This window comes from Perissodus microlepis, chromosome 8 (assembly GCF_051167445.1).
Source record: "Perissodus microlepis isolate ML-2025 ecotype Zambia chromosome 8, ASM5116744v1, whole genome shotgun sequence".
In the NCBI taxonomy this organism is placed as follows: domain Eukaryota; kingdom Metazoa; phylum Chordata; class Actinopteri; order Cichliformes; family Cichlidae; genus Perissodus; species Perissodus microlepis.
This window is the reverse complement of record NC_140468.1, coordinates 16,716,539-16,734,430: the sequence shown is the minus strand read 5'-3', so window position 1 is coordinate 16,734,430 and position 17,892 is coordinate 16,716,539. Positions and strand designations below refer to the sequence as shown.

General features: G+C 38.0%; 1 protein-coding gene across 2 annotated transcripts; it reads right to left on the bottom strand.

Moving 5' to 3' along the window:
- Positions 1-2,752: 2,752 nt before the first annotated feature.
- On the bottom strand, positions 2,753-13,870 carry LOC146381711 (integrin alpha-M-like). Of its 2 annotated transcripts, XM_084937826.1 has the most exons (30): positions 13,703-13,870; positions 11,808-11,910; positions 11,529-11,632; positions 11,037-11,107; positions 10,832-10,946; positions 10,178-10,305; positions 9,946-10,091; positions 9,549-9,699; positions 9,225-9,375; positions 8,881-8,954; positions 8,626-8,746; positions 8,128-8,267; positions 7,852-7,998; positions 7,547-7,759; positions 7,316-7,449; positions 6,876-7,018; positions 6,636-6,790; positions 6,383-6,508; positions 5,152-5,225; positions 4,928-5,069; positions 4,739-4,837; positions 4,530-4,609; positions 4,371-4,457; positions 4,203-4,272; positions 4,005-4,103; positions 3,803-3,883; positions 3,565-3,675; positions 3,316-3,429; positions 3,127-3,237; positions 2,753-2,993 (listed from the first exon to the last, which is right to left on the bottom strand). In XM_084937826.1, the coding sequence occupies exons 1-30, from the start codon at positions 13,737-13,739 to the stop codon at positions 2,901-2,903; spliced, it is 3,420 nt and encodes a 1,139-aa protein (XP_084793952.1). In that variant the 5' UTR covers positions 13,740-13,870; the 3' UTR covers positions 2,753-2,900. The 2 variants fall into 2 exon arrangements, with proteins under 2 accessions (XP_084793952.1, XP_084793953.1); XM_084937827.1 differs by lacking the exon at positions 4,371-4,457.
- Positions 13,871-17,892: the final 4,022 nt, after the last annotated feature.

Here is a 17,892-nt window from a genome sequence, read left to right as displayed (position 1 = left end):
GGACAGGTGCTGCTAGGGCGAGACAGACGCCTCTCACTGAGTCCTTTAGTGCTGCAGGCAGGCAAGGTGTTCAAATAGCGCACAACTTCAGTTTTTTTATTTGTATATGATGAACTCTGCATTATTAAGTGATAAGAACAAGTAATCTGTTGTCCTGTAATCATTATGATGCTTAAATTTGAGATACAATAAATAAAATAAGTTTTTGTACAAAGTATCGGTATCGGATCAGTATCGTCGATACCATACTGAATTTTACTTGGTATCAGATCGGAAAGGAAATCAGTGGTATCGCACATCACTAACTATCAGTGACAGTTTTAACAAATTACAGCTCTTTTTCCACAAGTTAAATGCTTTTAAACATATATACTGAATTTCATAGATTTACATTCATTTTCTGTGACTAAAGGTGTGTCTTTGCAATGGAAGTTGTAGTGGTCCACAATGGAGGCAGGTACATGGTGACATCTGGTGGCCAAAAATATGAAGTGCAGCTTGAATCCACAAATAAAATGAACCGCTTCGTTATGATTGCCCACTCTGCAGAGTAGAGTTCACAATTCTGTGGGCCACCGTTGTGTTGCTTTGAACATGTATTTTTGGGCGGTGAAAAAATTATCATGTGTATTTGTTTAAAAATAAATTTGATCAATAAACTTTCCTTATTTAAACATGCCATGGTGTGGTCTTTCTTTGCCTGTGATTACTTGATGTTGGTAAATACAATAGATGAAAAATACATATAATATACATATAAGACAGCTAAGACCTGGCTCTCTGTAATAACTGGGGAAAAAGACCAAAATGCCAATGTAAATGAATCATATAAAATGGTTCATTTGTGAGTCTATCACTGAAAATTTATTTGTGATAATACGATAATGTGGAAAAATGTAGCGTTTTCTTGGTGTGCATGACTTGCATGACTAGTTGGGATTTAACTTTACAAACTGACAGTTAGTCAACACAATGTACCACTGAAACACAGCAAATAAATTTCAGCATTTTTAGAAAATAAGATGTTTCTAATTCACTTCAAACTTTTGAGCTGTAGTATAGAATGCAGTGATAGGCTCTGGATTATAGTAGATGATATAGGACTATCAGGACATGGAGAGACATGATAGACGCTACCAGAGCTTCAGATTTACATGTGAAGTCAATGGAGGAGCGCGATGAAGCGCAACTAGGGGTCGCACGAAACTTCAGAAGCACATTTGCATCGCGAAAACGCTTTTCTGCCTGATTCGCGCAACCAAGTAGCGCGACTGACACGTTTGAAGCGTGAAGTAAAATACGTGCTGCAGTTTATGTGGTGCATTTTGTGCATTCGCACTTATCGTGTCTACCGCTGGAGTTGGAAAAATCTGAACTCCAGCGTCAAGTGATGCTGCGACATCCAATCAGGAGCCTGGTGATGTGATGCTCTGACCCATTTCAAAGAGGCAGGTCCAGCCAAAGCCATTCATTCTATCAATCAGTAGTTTTCTGATGAGGCAGCAGGCTCTCCAGGGCAGAAACAATGTTCTTATTTTTCTCCTCATTCTCCCTGAAGCTTTTCCAATTTAAGCTGTGTCCTTTTTATTCCTGTCTCTCTGTAAACAGTTATATTTTATATATTTATGTTTAATGTTTTTCTGTTTGAGCATCTTAATTTTATTTCAAATAAATTTTTATAATGACTAATGTGTAAAGCGTCCTTAAGTTTACACCGCTGCTCTGCTCTCCACAGTGAATAGAGACGCTCTCTTCAAACGCTAGATCGACAGCTGCCATCTTGCAAACATGCCGTCTGGCACTACTTCCTCCCACATTTCCGCTTCACACGCATGAAAATTGCACATTTTAAAGCGCGACTAGTTTGCTTTGGACCCGCTTCGAGGTGCGAATGTGCACGCGACCAGCTAGGGGCGTCTGGCGCTTTTTGGTCATGTCTATTGCGTTCGGTGTGAACGCACCGTTAAAACATTATGAACTGTCTTGCTGTAGAGAAAGTGGAGTCTTTCATCCTTAAAATGCTACCAACATTTCTGATGAAAGAGCTAAAAAATGTAGTCTTGGATTTGAAATGATGACAAAATCCTCATCCGATACAGACAGATACATGCATACAATAAACAAGTTTGAGGTCAGATTAAAAAGTCATTGTTTTAAATAATCACTTTTGTATTCAAAGGTCACATGGTCATGTTACTTTTAAACATTCATATTTCTTTACATTTCTGATTAATTAATAAGTTTCCCTACAAATCAAAGCAGGGAACACTCTTACATCACACTGACTGGAAAAACCTGTCTTTCATTTTTACCTCTAAAGTTTTATCTGCTTTTGCCCTCTCACCAAATATTGAAATAGTGCTAAAAATACATGCCAGAGTGTCATAGTTCTGTTTGACTTACCAGTCTTTAGAAATTACATAAAGTTAAATTATGTTTACAGTCAAAATCATGGAGATACATAGAAGATTTCAAAGAGTTAATACTGTGAAAGTAGACACTAGCGAGGACAGGTGGTGCTTTAAGTAGGGTAAAGCTGGAAAAAGGAGATTGTCTTTTTTAAAGGCCCAATCTTTCTTGCTGGACTTACAGGCTTGAAAATATACATAAATATATCCTCTTAAGACAAATATCTAGTGGTGGTTTCTTATTTACAATAGGTGCTCCAGTTTTATGGTCCTGAGTCTTGAGGATCCTGACCACCAGGTAAGAACCTTTGTTACAGATCATAGCAAATGACTAGGCAAGGGAGTGATTTGAGACACAGCAAGCTGTTGTATGTTTAATTAATCAAATGTGGTAGCATGGACATTTCTACACACCATGTTCACCCCTGAAATTATCAGGATGGTCTACATCTGTCATTCAGATTAGATGTACAGCTACAAATGCCATCTTTGTTACTCTGCTGAGGGTGCACCTGCAGCCGTCCCTGGATCATCTTCTGTCATTTCAATTATCATCTGTTTGTATTTACTCTTGAAAAATCCAGCCTAGAAGTGAATGAAAAAGCACATAAAATACAGCAATCATATATTAGAGTTCCAATAAAAATGTAACCAAGCTACATGAGAAAAAAAAACTTGTAAACTTTTAATTGAAAAAAGTATAAAAAGAGTCTTTCACCTTATACAGGCTAGCAGTGAGTAAAGCTAGAAAAGCCAACCCTCCCAGGGATCCTCCAATGATCGCTTTGGTGAAATTCAGCTTAGGATACACTTCTACTTCTGCCTCAATCTGACAGATGAAGTGACAGAATGTGAATAAAATTAAAGCTCTTAATATGCCAAACAAAAGAAAATATTGTATAATCACCTTGTGAACAGGAGGATTGTTGTCAGACCCTGCTGAAAAGTAGATGTACTGGTTTTTGTCATACTCCAGACTGGCAGTGCTGGTCAAGAGGAATTTGGCAGACTGAAGCCCAATCTAAGGGAAAAAAATATATCACGAGTTGACCCTAAATTAGATATTGTTTGATTTAACAGGTAAATGGTTATATATCTAAACATTTAGCAAACAATCCAAAACACATTAATTTAACATAAACTACCCATCCATTACCTGCTCTATCCATCCTGAACTGAGGTTGGCAGAGATTTCATACATCCTACTCTCCCGTATTCCCATGAAAGTGTTGCACTTGAACACTCTGCACTTGGCTACAGAGCAGTCCTGAGAATGATTTAAACAAGACTGAATCCAACAAAAACTGTGATAGCTGAATTTGAGATAGGTGAGGTGAATGTTAAAATCTAAAAGAGGTTGAATTTCAAAAGCTCAAGTGCAGAGGTATGCTTACCACCACCTTATTTTTTCTGATATGAGAAACAAAAGTTTTGACAGGTGGTTCTTCGTCAATTCCTCTCTGACAGTCTGCAATCTGAAATACATTTAATTCAGGTATGCTTGGTTTTGTCCTAATTATACCACATCCATTCATCCTTACATAACATTAAGCCATTTTTAGAAATGATGGGTGACTCAAGACTTTTGCACAATACCTGTAGACTGATCAAATTCACCCAAATATCTTTTTTACCAAGCTTCACTGGAACCCTGATCACCACAGTGAAATTAAGTGCTCTGATATCATTTGTAATCTGATAAAGAAAAGGACAACCAAGCAATACAATTAGATTTAGATTATACAGAACATATAAATACACATATATAGATTTATACAGAACTTATATTTTGACCTTAATTGATTGCTGGACTGGTTTCTGCAAATCACTCCTCCCAAATGTGAAATTGTTGTAGCTGAGAGAGCTAAACAGACATATTTAAAAAATTAAATAAATACCATGTAATACAACATTTGTTAATTTCTAAACGATGCTTTTTATTTCAAGTGGAAGAACCCATACCTTTCAAATGTCATAAAAATGCTATATCTCACATCAATCGATTTATTTTTATAGAGTTCATTTGTAGTGGCATGCTCCTGATTTCCACTGAAATGAAGAAGTGAAATGATTCATATTTTAGCTGTGGGACTATACAAAAATATACCAAAGGAACAGTACCTGGTGGCATTTGCAGTGACAAAGATCTTCCTCTCAAGTTGACTGTTGGTGTCAATCCCATAGGAGACAATGAAGGAAGCCTTAATTGAATGGAGGAGACATATCAAATTGCGTCATCTCTTTTTGCTGTAAACAAAACTATAAAGAAGTGAGAGAAAGATATTCTAAATGGTAAATGGTAAATAAGAAGATATTCTAAGCAAAAACACCTTAGTTTTGCTCTTGAAAATTGGCTTGTGGATAGTGCAGTCTGTCCTTCCTCGTGATAAACCATCTTCACTGTCCAAAGAGTTGCACCCAATTCTTCCCTTTATTACAAAAATAAAATGACTGCTGGATGTATTGGAAGAGCAGCAGATAACTGATGAACTGATACAGACTTGATCCTGATGCTTTACCTGCTGAATGGTGAACTTCCTGTAGGAGAGTCCAGCTGGGTACGTGAGAATAACATGGCTGTTGTAGGAGTTTTCCCCTCTGTTCTCCACTGTGACTGTGACATTCAGAAGCTCATCAATGCCCACTTTAACCTCTGAGGATCTGTCAGAGTATTAAGGAGGATGAGAATAAAGGAAAAGGAATACAAGCACAAGCAAAACACAGCTCTATACATGAGCCTCACCTGGTGAACGTAAAATCCACTTTAAGGTTATCAACACATTTGTTGTCAGTGCCACAGTTGATGTCAAACCCTAACTGTGGAAGAGAGCATTTTGGAAAACATATTTAAATGATGAATGACTTATTCCAATTAGCACATTGAATATAGGGAAATCCAACAACCAATTTTTTCATTCTACCATCTCGTGGAGGTTCTTTGCAGGGAAGAAAACAATTTCTGATAATATTCTTGATCCACTTCTGGACAACTTTGATCTCAGACACAAGCTATCATTCTAAGTTAAGAATTGTGTATTTTGAGCTCTTTTTTTAATTGCTTTTTGTTACTTCTGCATTAGTCTTTGACTGGTAGTACAATTAGCCATACATTAATATCCAATAGTAATTTTCTTTCTGGTGGCAGAAGGGAAATAAAATGATTACTTAAACATTAAAGCCTTTTACTGTGCTCCATGGTGGACATAGAGAGCTGGAAATACAACAGCTGATCACTTATTCTTGTTATAATTCTTTGAAGTCTGCTTAAATCCAGCTAATCTTGGGATGTTGGACTACTTTGTTTACTTTGTTCTTTTCATCCGCGACACCTTAAAAGCCGGTCCGTGAAAATATTGTCACACATTAACTGGTCCGTGGCGCAAGAAAGGTTGGGGACCGCTGCCTTAGCTCACATGATAGCTGGTGGGCTAGTGACTCTTACAGGAATAACACCTTGACCCACTTTGTTTCACTCTTAAGGCCATTATATAGGGAGCGCATTATAAAAAAGGAATGTGTTTTTTGCAGAACATTTGTATTCAAAAAACAACTGTTAGTTAGATCTTTGTATTTACGCCCAAGATATTGAGCTTGATTTAAAATAAAATAAAAGCTGCAAATTTGTCCAACAAAAGGTCGCCGTGAACATCTACATTAAGAATGAGTGATTTCGAAAAATGTTTTAATGCACAAAATGTTTGCATGGATTTTACATGTTCAGTTTGTAAAGGCCTTTAGTCTTTGTTTTCCCCATCAGATGCTGTAAATCCTTTTGGATGACAGCAATTTTTTCTGGAACTAAAAAGACGTTCAGTGGCCTGGATCACTTAGAACTGACACTTTAACTGAGTTTAATGGTCAATTTCATGTCAATAATTAAATTAATTCATACAATTAATTAATACAAGGGAAAGACTAAAGTTGTTTTCTTGGCCCAATTGTTTGTTAATACACTGTGTTTAAATATTACTTACAGGATAAATGGTTGTTGTTTGAGCCTGTGAGGAAAGACTTGGTCTGGGATTTCTGTTGATGGACAAACCATTAAACGTGAATTTGAGCTCATTAGAAAGCGCACTAAGAGCATCTTCTGGACAGGCCTGCAAAAAAACAGCAATTTGGTTTGTATTCAGTGTTGTAGGACTCTCTGAACTGAACTTTGATTGTTTGCATTGGGGTTTTTTTTTTGTTTGTTTGTTGTTTTTCCTGATATTATTAGATTTTTACCTCAATAAGTAACTTTAGAGTTGAACACTGTTGTCTTCTTAAGACCACAATTACTGATCCAGATCGTTCTCGTTGTTTCCCACTGACATAAGCTCGGTTGTTTGGAGGTTTACGTGTGGCATCCAGTGTTATAGTATAATTAATCACTGCTTGAGCTGGAATAAAACACAGTTTGGATTCAATGCTACAAATGATGGGCAGTGGCTTTGTTGTTGAATGATGTAGAGTAGAATGATGAACCTGTGTGGACTGCAGACACTCTGCTCATGGTGAAGCAGACTGTAGCTGTGTTCTCCAATGGTTTTGAACAGCCTTCATTCTGAGTAGGGATTTGGTTTGGGTTGAATGACACCTCAGCTTTCACCATTACTATGGGTCTTGATCTGCAAATGAACATCACAGGAAAATACCACACTGCATTTTTTACAAACCACTACTGCTTAAAAGTTTTTGATCATGCAAAATCATTTTTGAAAGTAAAGATAATTTGTTTTTATCTAATAGTTTATATCAAAGTGTCTAGAAATGTCATAAATTATTGTAATAATTTAAAAAATTATTTATGGAATTCATTCTAAACTTTTAACCAGTGGGGCATTCATTTTTTTTATTTAACAGAAATAGTTAATAGAATTAAACATGGACAGTAATAATGCATGATTGGACTGTCTTGGACTTACCTCAATAAAACAACTTTGCCCTTTGAGCCCACCGCTAAGTCAGGCAGTCCGTCAAAACTGTGGTCAAAAGACGACTGACTGATTGACAGGCCAAAGAACTTCAGTCCTGACTGGACCTCAGAGCCAGTAATTCTCTGTGTACATGAAAATATTCGATATTCAAACTGCAGAAAATGACTTTACATTACAGATTAGTTTAGTCATCCTCGTGAGTTCTTTGATGTTGTGTACCTGTGAGTAGGTAGGACTGATTCTTCCTCCTCCTTCACCATTAAATATGTAGATGCTACCTTCACCATTATTCTCCAAAGGTGCTCCAACTGCCAAATCCCTGAATCCATCTGAGTTTAGATCAGGCAGCACAGCAAGAGAAGAGCCGAACCTTCCTTTGACAGCTGCACGTCCTCTTAGTATTAATGGATCATCAAAATTACACTCCACAAACTAAAATGAGGAGAGTGAATATTTTATGAACATTAAGAAAGTTGACAAATAAACCGATTAATTTAACTGCAGTAGATAAAACCGTGATTTACCAAACCAGTTAGTCTGCAAACATAAACTCTTCCCTCTCTATCAGGCTCCATGTACATTGGGGCAGATATGAAGATTAGCTCAGTGATGTCATCATTATTTATGTCCATGGTACACACCTCTGCCCCAAAATATTCACCAGTCTGATACTGTGTAAGGAACAAATTATTAAATGAAAAGAATCAGATAAATGAAAATAGTACAGTTTTGTTTATATATAGTCTAAATATATTTTACATTGTCATTCAGGTCTATCACTTTATACTGTACATACGTACCTGCCATGGAAAGGGCTCAATCTTTTGATTTCTAGAGCTATCTCTGTTAACAGCAAACACAACTCCTCTGTGTTTATATCTTGGAGCACCAACAACTGTCACTGAGCCACTCCAGGATTTAGCAATTGCCATGGAGTAACCTAGAATTTAATAGTCAAGCAGTCTTCAGTTAAAATAGTAAAAAATAGTCAAATATACTCATACAGAGAATTTATAAATATTTTCATTAATATTTAAGGTGCATGGAAGATGTTTTTTCTTGAAATGTTGTCATTTGTGGTATTTCATATTTTATGTGACATAAAGCACAATCAAAAACAACATGACTAACATTAAACACCTAATTAAAGCATACTCTTCCTCAGCCTTTGGAATCCTTACTCATGCTTTATATGTTGTCTATTATCCAAACTGATTGGGGGAAAGAATTACAGCACAGCTATGTATATACTACATGATCACATGTTTATGTGTTAGTTGTCAGAGTAATATTCTTACCAAGATAGCTGTCAGGCTCCAAAGACACGTCCTCATATGTTTTCAGCTTCTGGCCTCCTGTTGTGTATTGCACGTAGCCTCCCTTCCACTGGTTTGCACCAACAATAGACATCTGAATTCCCTACAGTGCAGACAGAAATGTACAGAAAAATAAATGTGTGAATGTTTTATACAGTGCATTTAAATTTGGAGTTTTGTTTGGTTTTTCTTTCTTTTTATCACTTGACTGTCTGAATTTAAAGTGTTTTAAATTACCTCAGGCACATAAACTGCACTGAATCCCTCTTGAGACATTTCCATTTTCAGTGACTCTCCACTGGTTTGTGATCCTGTAACATGAAAATAATAAAAAAAGAACTTAAAGGACAGACTGTGTAATTTCAATTTGTTCACGACCTGAAGGACTGATTCTAGATAATCACTTGCTCTTTATTAAAAATATGTCATTTATGTATTGTTTAACACACTAATGTAAAGAGCTAAAAAAGATGAACATCTCTCAGGCCTTTACTGCAGGTGGCTTCAGTTGCTTTAATTTTTTATAGCTGGAATGTTTACAGAAATTTTAACAAAGTTGTAACATTTTTTAATGTTTGTACCTTCGATAGAGAAAATTTTGTCCTGTAAATTCTGTCTTATTATTTCAAGGGCGTTGAAGTCCCTAACTTGAAATACGTGTTTGTCTGATGGAGATGATGCAATGGTTTTCAGCTCCTGTTCTGCAGCAGGTTTATTAAATGCATTCCCCACCTAGAAACACACACACACACAGCTTTTACTTTACTAGCACCCACACAGTCCTCCTCATGAAGAATGGTGCCTCATTTCATTAGTGTCAGAAAATTAGGTTAACTTTACAGGGTCATTGAAAGGATTAACCTTTTGAAGAAACTGGTACAGTGTAAAACTGAGCAGGTACGTACCCCAATAGCAAATCGAACAATCTTTTTACTCTCAGCTAGCCTTGCTACATATGGTAAGCGATGTGAGTCATGAGATTCTCCATCAGTAATAACTATCAGCACCTTCTTTGCATTTGATCTGGATCCTCTTTGTGGTGTAAAAACATTTTGGCTGTTGAATGAAGAAAACAGTTTCAGTTCATCTTTCTTTACAGTGCATCTTTTAGATGTTTTAGATGTTGAAGAGAACTGCTTACATAAAAATCATGATGCCTTCTTTTACAGTATTTTCGCTAATATAACAAAGAATTATGATTTTTTAAAAAAAAAAAAATAAAATAAAGCTCTACAAGTTATCTCTAACCTCTGACATACTTCATTAACTGTGAAAGATGTGTAACATCATGGCAGCACTTACACAACATGTTCGATGGCCTCAGCTGTGTAAGTTGCTCTGTCTAGTTGTTTTATTCTATCAATGTTAGATTCCCATGATCCAGATGAGAAAAAATTATCAAAATAGTAATGGACCTTTGATGAAGTAGAGAACTGGGAAACAGAAAACTTGAAAAGAAAAAAGTATGGAAAATCAATCATTCCATCAATTATGGAAATAAAGAAATATTTAATATTTAATGTCTGTTCCTCACCTTTGTATCACTTGAGAGAAAAGACCGAACCAGATTTTTCACAAAGGTCTTCATTGTTTGAAAATCTTCGCTATGTACACTCCCTGAACCATCCAACAGAAAGGCAATGTCTGCTTGTAGCGGGCATTCTGCCAAAAAGATGGGCAGGAAATGTAGTGTTGAGCAACTTTAAATGGCCTTTCTTTGTTAGGAAGATTCACGCTTTGGTCCCATTTGCCATTTGAATCTTTGGTGCACGCTTATTTGTGACTTGGGATGTTTACATAACTGGGAGTCAACTGCCTTCATAAATTATGTTTGTGTTGTAATATGATTTCTGAAACTCTTAAATCTTACCCAAGCTAAAATCCTAATAATTAAAAATAATTAAAAAGTCAAAAATTACTACTTAAAGCAATAAAAACTAATCTCAACCTATTAAAGTGACTCTGGGGGGTAAAATGAAACTGAATTGAAAATTCAAAACATAATTAAAACTAATTTAAAAAAATATTTAAAAAAGCACAATAACTGTAATAAATGAGCTTCAGACTGTTTAAAATGTATTAGGTTATTGGGTCACAGCGATTAATTGTGTGAATGTGCAGTGACATAAGTATTTATAGATTCTATTATTATTATGAGTTTGTTTTCACAAACTTAGTATCCTGTTACCTTTGACAGAAGGTGGTATGGGACGCTCAAATCTATTGAAACGGTTTATTTGAAAGCACACTCCACTGTACATGGTGATACTTTTGCAGTCCTTTGGAATAGTTGGACCACATGCCTCAAAAGAGAAAAGATCAAATTATGATGAATCAAGCATGCTGATTATTCTTCCATTCCAGTGTGACACGTCTGCAGTTCACCAACTCACCACAGCATTTTGGGTTCCAGGATCACTTTTCATTGTCAAACCAAGAGACATGTTGATAGCAAAATCTGGCTCTGTATTTAAAGCATTGAGTATATATTAAAACACTCATAAAATAAATGTTGGGGTCACTAGAAAATACATTTTATTTAAATGACTGCCACTTTTCGTACCACATTACAAAGGGAAAGAATGCAAAATACACTAATCAAAGTTCACTATTACTGTGTCTGAAAATCAACAAAAAATAAATAACTTTTAGCAAGAATTAATTAAACAAACAATTACATTCAATTAAGTGTTTTGTTATATCATGAAATGGCAAATGTTTAAGCTTAACAATGCATTACAAACTCGCACATTTCAGTTTTTTTCTCTAGAAATCCACCTTATCTGCAAATTAATCTAATTAATGTCATATTCCAAGATCTCAATACTTGAAAGATACTGTCAGAGTTTCAGGATATTGTGTTAAAACATCAAGAAACCACCTACCTCGAAATTGTATATTTAGGCAGTTTTCACCAGAGATGGTACACCTGTATATTCTCCCCTTTCTGTTTTGTGAATACTGTTCAAATGGGGCACTGACAAGCAAACTAAGGAGAGAAATCCAGACATTAGATAACATTTTGGTGAGCAAAGTGCAGTGAAAAACCTCCAGTTGTTTTATTACATGATTCAATATTTCTTTTAAAAAAAAAAGCATTAGTGGTGAATGTTATAAGCAGGCAATTGTAAACCCATATTAAACATATCTATGCTCTGGCTTACTCGGATTGTCTTTGAACCACCTGGTAGCCAAAACCAGCAGCAGAGTTCCTCAGGGTCTTCCAAGCCACAGGATCAATATTGAAACTAAGTGCAGCATTTAACACTGATAATTAAAGAAAGAAAAACATTATTAAAGCTTATTATGGAATGATAATGTGATTTATTTCAACAGCTCAGCCTTCTGTGTTTCTTTAATTACTAAATTAATTACAGGGGGGTCACACTCCTCAGCCTCCCTGGGAAAGTCTATGCCAGGATGCTGGAAGGAGAGTCCGTCTGTTAGTCGTACCTCGAATACAGGAGGAACAATGCAGTTTTTATCATGGTCACGGAACACTGGACCAGCTCTTTATCCTCTCGAGGATACTTGAGGGCGCATGTGAGTTTGCTCGACCAGTCTACATGTGTTTTGTGGACTTGGAGAAGGAATTCGACCGTGTCCCTCGCGGTGTCCTGTGGGAGGTGCTGCGGGAGTATGAGATGTGTGGCCCATTGCTACGGGCCATTCGATCCCTATACAGCCGTTGCAAGAGCTTGGTTTGCATAGCCGGCAATAGGTCGGACTCATTGCCGGTGGGTGATGGGCTCCGCCAGGGCTGCCCTTTGTCACCAATTCTGTTAATAACTTTTATAAACAGGATTTCTAGGCGCAGCCAAGTGGCGTAGGGCTTTCACTTTGGTGGCCTCAGAATCTCATCTCTGCTTTTTGCGGGTGATGTGGTTCTGTTGGCTTCATCGGGTGAAGGCCTCCAGCTCACACTGGAACAGTTTGCAGCCGAGTGTGAAGCAGCAGGAATGAGGATCAGCACCTCCAAATCTGAGGCCACGGTTCTCGGATGGAAAAGGGTGGAGTGGCCACTCCGGGTTAGAGATGAGTTCCTGCCCCAGGTGGAGGAGTTTAAGTACCTCGGGGTCTTGTTCAAGAGTGATGGGAGAAGGGAGCCGGAGATCGACAGATTGATTGGTGCTGCAACTGCAGTCATGTGGACGCTGTACCAGTCTGTCGTGGTGAGAGAAAGCTGAGTGTAAAAGCGAAGCTCCCAATTTACCAGTCGAACTACGCCCCTACCCTCACCTGTGGTCACGAGCTGTGGGTAGTGACCGAAAGAACGAGATCGCGGATACAAGCAGCTGAAATGAGCTTCCTCCGAAGGGTGGCTGGCCTCTCCCTTAAAGAAGTTCAGCCATCCGGGAGTGGCTCAGAGTAGAGTCGCTGCTCCTCCACATCAAAAGGAGCCAGCTGAGGTGGTTCTGACAAGGATGCCTCCTGGATGAGGTGTTCCGGGCATGTTCCACCATGAGGAGGCCCCGGGGCAGACCCAGGACACGCTGGAGAGATTATATCTCTCGGCTGGCCTGGGAACGCCTTGGTGTTTCCCCGGACAAGCTAGAGGAGGTGGCTGGGGAGAGGGAGGTCTGGGCTTCTCTGCTTAGGCTGCTGCCCCCGCGAGCCGGCCCCGGATAAGTGGAAGAAGATGGATGGATGGAATTTTGGGCATGACCTGACACATCTTTCTCTAAATAATCATATAATATGGTGCTAACTTTGCATTGTTCCTGGCTTCTTGCATCTTACATTGTTCAACAGTGACACATTTACAGTGAGAAATATAAATGTAATAAAAAAATATTGCTCATCATTATAACATGCTGTCAACCTTTTGTCAGGACAGCCTTACTGTGGTCATTATGGTTTCAAACACACATTTCTGCGGGTAGCTTTGTTCACAGAGGATGACATTCAAATAAGTAATAAGTAAATTGCCACTAGCAAAGTATGTCTAGAAGATATAGTTTCACTTCTAATTTTTATTACCAGTACTCCAAAAAATCTTTTTTGGGGTGAAAAATGTTGCCACAATTTTGAAAGACAAAATGAGAAGGCACAAACTTGCCTGACAAGAACAGTATAGCACTGATGATCCAGTCCATTGTGTTACTCCCATGAAAAAAATAAACGTGTGATTTTTTCTGTTTCAGTGTGACTACTCAAATGAGCTGTTACTTCTTCTGAAAGTGCTGAAGGTTGAAACTAAAATGCAGAATGCACAGAGTGAATGCTCAAAGTTAAGACAGTCATTTAGAGGAACTCTAATGTAGGAGGAGTTATAATACTGATATCGCTGTCTTTTATATTTGACACACAACACTTTGGTAAACTATTTAAAATTGATGTGACTGTTAAAGCACAATTAAAAACAATATCACATATACTAAAAAGATTGAATAATCTATTAGTTTCTGGGCAACCAGATGAAATCATTGCAAAGTAAAAACAGGAAGCAATCTGACAGTGTAAATGTTTTCAGGGGGCTTTTGCCCACTGGTAGGCAATTTGGCTGTGGGTGAGGAACCAGACAAAGAAGAAATCAGACGACCCTTGTCACAGAAACACTAAGGAAACAGGCCTGGGGAGGGTGCTTGAATGAAGATTACCTTGTGGCTGGGCCTTAGCCCATGGTGTCTGGCAGGCTGCAGTCCACAGAGCAGACATAGTCTCGGCCTCCTATCCGGTGTTTAAGTCTGACGTCATTAGCTGTGCCTGGGCCCAAACTCCACTGCAGGTCCTTAAGTCACACGATCACAGCGGCATCACTGAGAGTTAAAAACTGTCTAAATCTTTTCATCTGTAATAAAATGATCACCGCTGCTGCTCTACCAGGTCTAACAATTCAGTTTAACATCCAGGCATCCATGAAAACCAAATTTATGAAATTTAATGGCGTTAGAAGTTATCAGGGAGTTAGCTTGCTAGTTTCCATATATAATATGGTATGGTATGGTATATAATATACCATGTTCTGACTTGGGGATTTCCAAAACAAATTAAGACGTACAGCTCTGCTATCACTTCCAACATAAATGATGACAGGAAAGTAAACAGCAGTGACATTTGTAGGGTCACTGAAGGTTGGCTAGCTGGTATATAATGATGTGCTACGTGATCGCTAGCGACACAGCTATGTTAGCATAATATAAACAGTGAAGCTGGAAAATGAATGCTAACTTTTTTCCACTCTATAAAAGTTAACGTGACGGTTCCCAAACGTTAGGGACAAATGCAATCACATGGCAGAATGCTGTAAACGGACCAAACTTCAGTCAGGAGAACAAATGAGATAACCCATCCACAATACAAGGTTAGTCATTAATATACTGCCGCATGGGCTGAGCTGTAGTTACATTGTAAGGTTTTAAAAACGGAGCTTTAAAATGATTAGCGGTAATAAAAACCGACAGAGGCCAACAGTGATCACTGACTGTTTTTAGGGGCTTGTTGAGATTAAATAGAACAAGATACAACGCATTAAAACATGTTAAATACAAAACAGCCTTATTAAATGCAGAGTAGTTTGGGCCTGATAGCAGGATTCATCACGTCATCGCTTAAAGACCGGATAGGTCCACTTCCTGCAATGTGTGTTGGAAAGACTAAAGCCAAAGGCCTTGGCAGACCAATCCCTGTATATCAAGGCTGGTGATTGCGACATGGATGTCATCTCTCTGGTAGGGAAGTACTTTGAGCTAGTGCAGGAGGTTTAGAGATACCAGCTAGATATAGTTGGGCTCATCTTAACGCGTGACTTTGGATCTGGAGCCAGTCTTCTGGAGAGGGCTTGAATTCTTTTTGAGTCTGGAGTTGCCCTTGATGAGAGGAGGTGGACTGGGATGGCAATAATTGTATGCCTGCTGTCTGTACTGTATGCTGGAGCTTGCACATGTTTATGAGAGGAATTTTTCCCTGCACCTTCAGGCCAGAGAACAGGTCCTTACTGTCCTGTGTACTTATGCCCCAAATGACAATTCAGAGTACTCTTCTTGGTGTCACTCCGAGGGGTGTTTGAGGGAACTCTATCTTGTGACTCTGTCATTGTTGGAGTCAAATTGTTAAATGTCATTGTGTTACTTAAATTTGTAAGTCTTAGTTCAAGCAGCAGGATCAAAGACATTCCTTTGTCTCTGACCACCTCTCCAGCCAGTTTGTTGGTGGGGGAGGCTGAAGTGTTTTATTAGGCACATCCTATCTAAAGATTCTGTTTGTTGCTTAGTAAACTTCCTGCATTTATGATCCTTTTGTGGGCAGGAGGTCACACAAACGCACCCCCAAACACAAACACACATACTCACATACATACACACACACACACACACATTCTTGCACATGCATACACATGCACACACGTGCACACATATACATACATAGTGCCTTGTCTTTTGTAACCATTGGAGGGGTTTTACAATGGGAGGCGCTTGTGTGTACTGTAACTGTTTTCAATAAAAGGTGGCAAGCGGAGGCCTAAGGTGGGGTCAGTCTGAGACACTGAGGGGGCCTCCCTTGCTAGCAAGTAAAAGATGTTCGTTTTATTTTTGTCGTTAACGAGAATAAGTTTCTAAACCAGCGGGGCCTGTGGAAGCCCAGACCCAAGTGAGTGTGACTGTGAGGCCTGCATGATTTGAACTCAAGTGTTCTGTTATTGGACTTCTGTGCAAATCACAGTCTATCCATAATGAACACCATGTTTGAACATATGGATGTCCATAAGAGCAAGTAGCACCAGAACACCCTAGGCTGCATGTCAATGATCGATTTTGCAATTGTATCATCAGATTTAAGGCTTTATGTTTTGGACACTCTGGTGAAGAGAGGAGCTGAGCTGTCAATTGATAACCACCTGTGGTGGTGAGGTGGCACAGGAGGATACTGGCAGAGACCCCTATCTGTGAGATCTTCAACTCACACCTCAGCCACAACTTCAGCAGCATAACAAGACTTCTCACCTTCGCTGGAAACGCCTGGGTGTTCCCCTGTGATACTGAGAATCTTAAACAGCATTCCCTATATGCCTATATACAACACTGGCAATAAGAAGCACATGTTTAAAATAGCTCTATATATCATTAATATCACTTTGACCTTCAGATTAATTTATTGATCTTGAAGTAGAGGTCAGAGGTCAAGCACGACATTGTAAATCTTCTGTTATACCTCTCTGACCTGTCTTCCCCATGTGATGTTTTTGTGTAATGTATGTATGGTCGGAGGGTAAGATGGTGCCGCCATTGCGTGCAATAGGTCGGCAGCCTTAACATGAAATTTCCCCTTGTGGGACTAATAAAGGTATCTATCTAATAAAGGTATTTATCTTAATAGTACATTCTATATGTTGACATTGCACACCACACTTGTAAGAATCCCATTTATAAGGCTTTTTGTCAGTTTTTGACAGATCAATCATTAAGTTGACCTTCAAGACTTTGATGAATGTAAGCCAAATTTTAATGGATCATTGGCATGACCCAACTTTACATCCCTGCAAAGTTTTATTGGAATTAATTTTAAAACTTTTGAGCTATTTTGTTTACAGACAGAATGATGTGCATGCATGAACATGCACACATATGCTACAAAAAACATAACCTTCTTGGCACTAATTAAAATAGTCAATAGCCTATAAAACCTTTTGTCTAGCTTAAGTTCTTATATGCAGATGTGAAACAAAATTATTTGCTAAAATATTGTTATACTCAGAAAAAACATTTTCACTTGAACTTTTCACTTCAAATTGTAAAAAAGGAAAAAAAGGCTTATTGTATATATAGTGTCAATTTGTTTTCATACTAATGGACTGACATTGTCAAAAACATTTAACCTCATTATGGACAGAAAGTGAAACCTCTGCGTAAAAAAGCAGAAAAATCTAAAAATACAGTGTGCATTTCTGCTTTTCGCCTGACTTCCTGTGAAATGTCTCAACTGTCTGAGACATTTGTGCCAGTTTTGTAAAAGGGAGTCAGCATGAGTTGGTTAAACGGGCCTGTATTTAATATGCACCTACTTCATGTCTATGTATGGCTGTTTATACAGTCAGGGAAAAATTATTATGTTTGGCCACTAACAAAGAAATGTTCAGTCTATAAGTTAAATGGTAGGTTTATTTGAATAGTGAGAGACAGAACAAAAAAATTGAAAAAAAAAATCATTTAAAAAAGTTATTAATTAATTTTCATTTTCATGAGTGAAATACTTTTTCGATCCCTTATCAATCAGCAAGATATCTGGTGTCTTTTATACAGGTAATGAGCT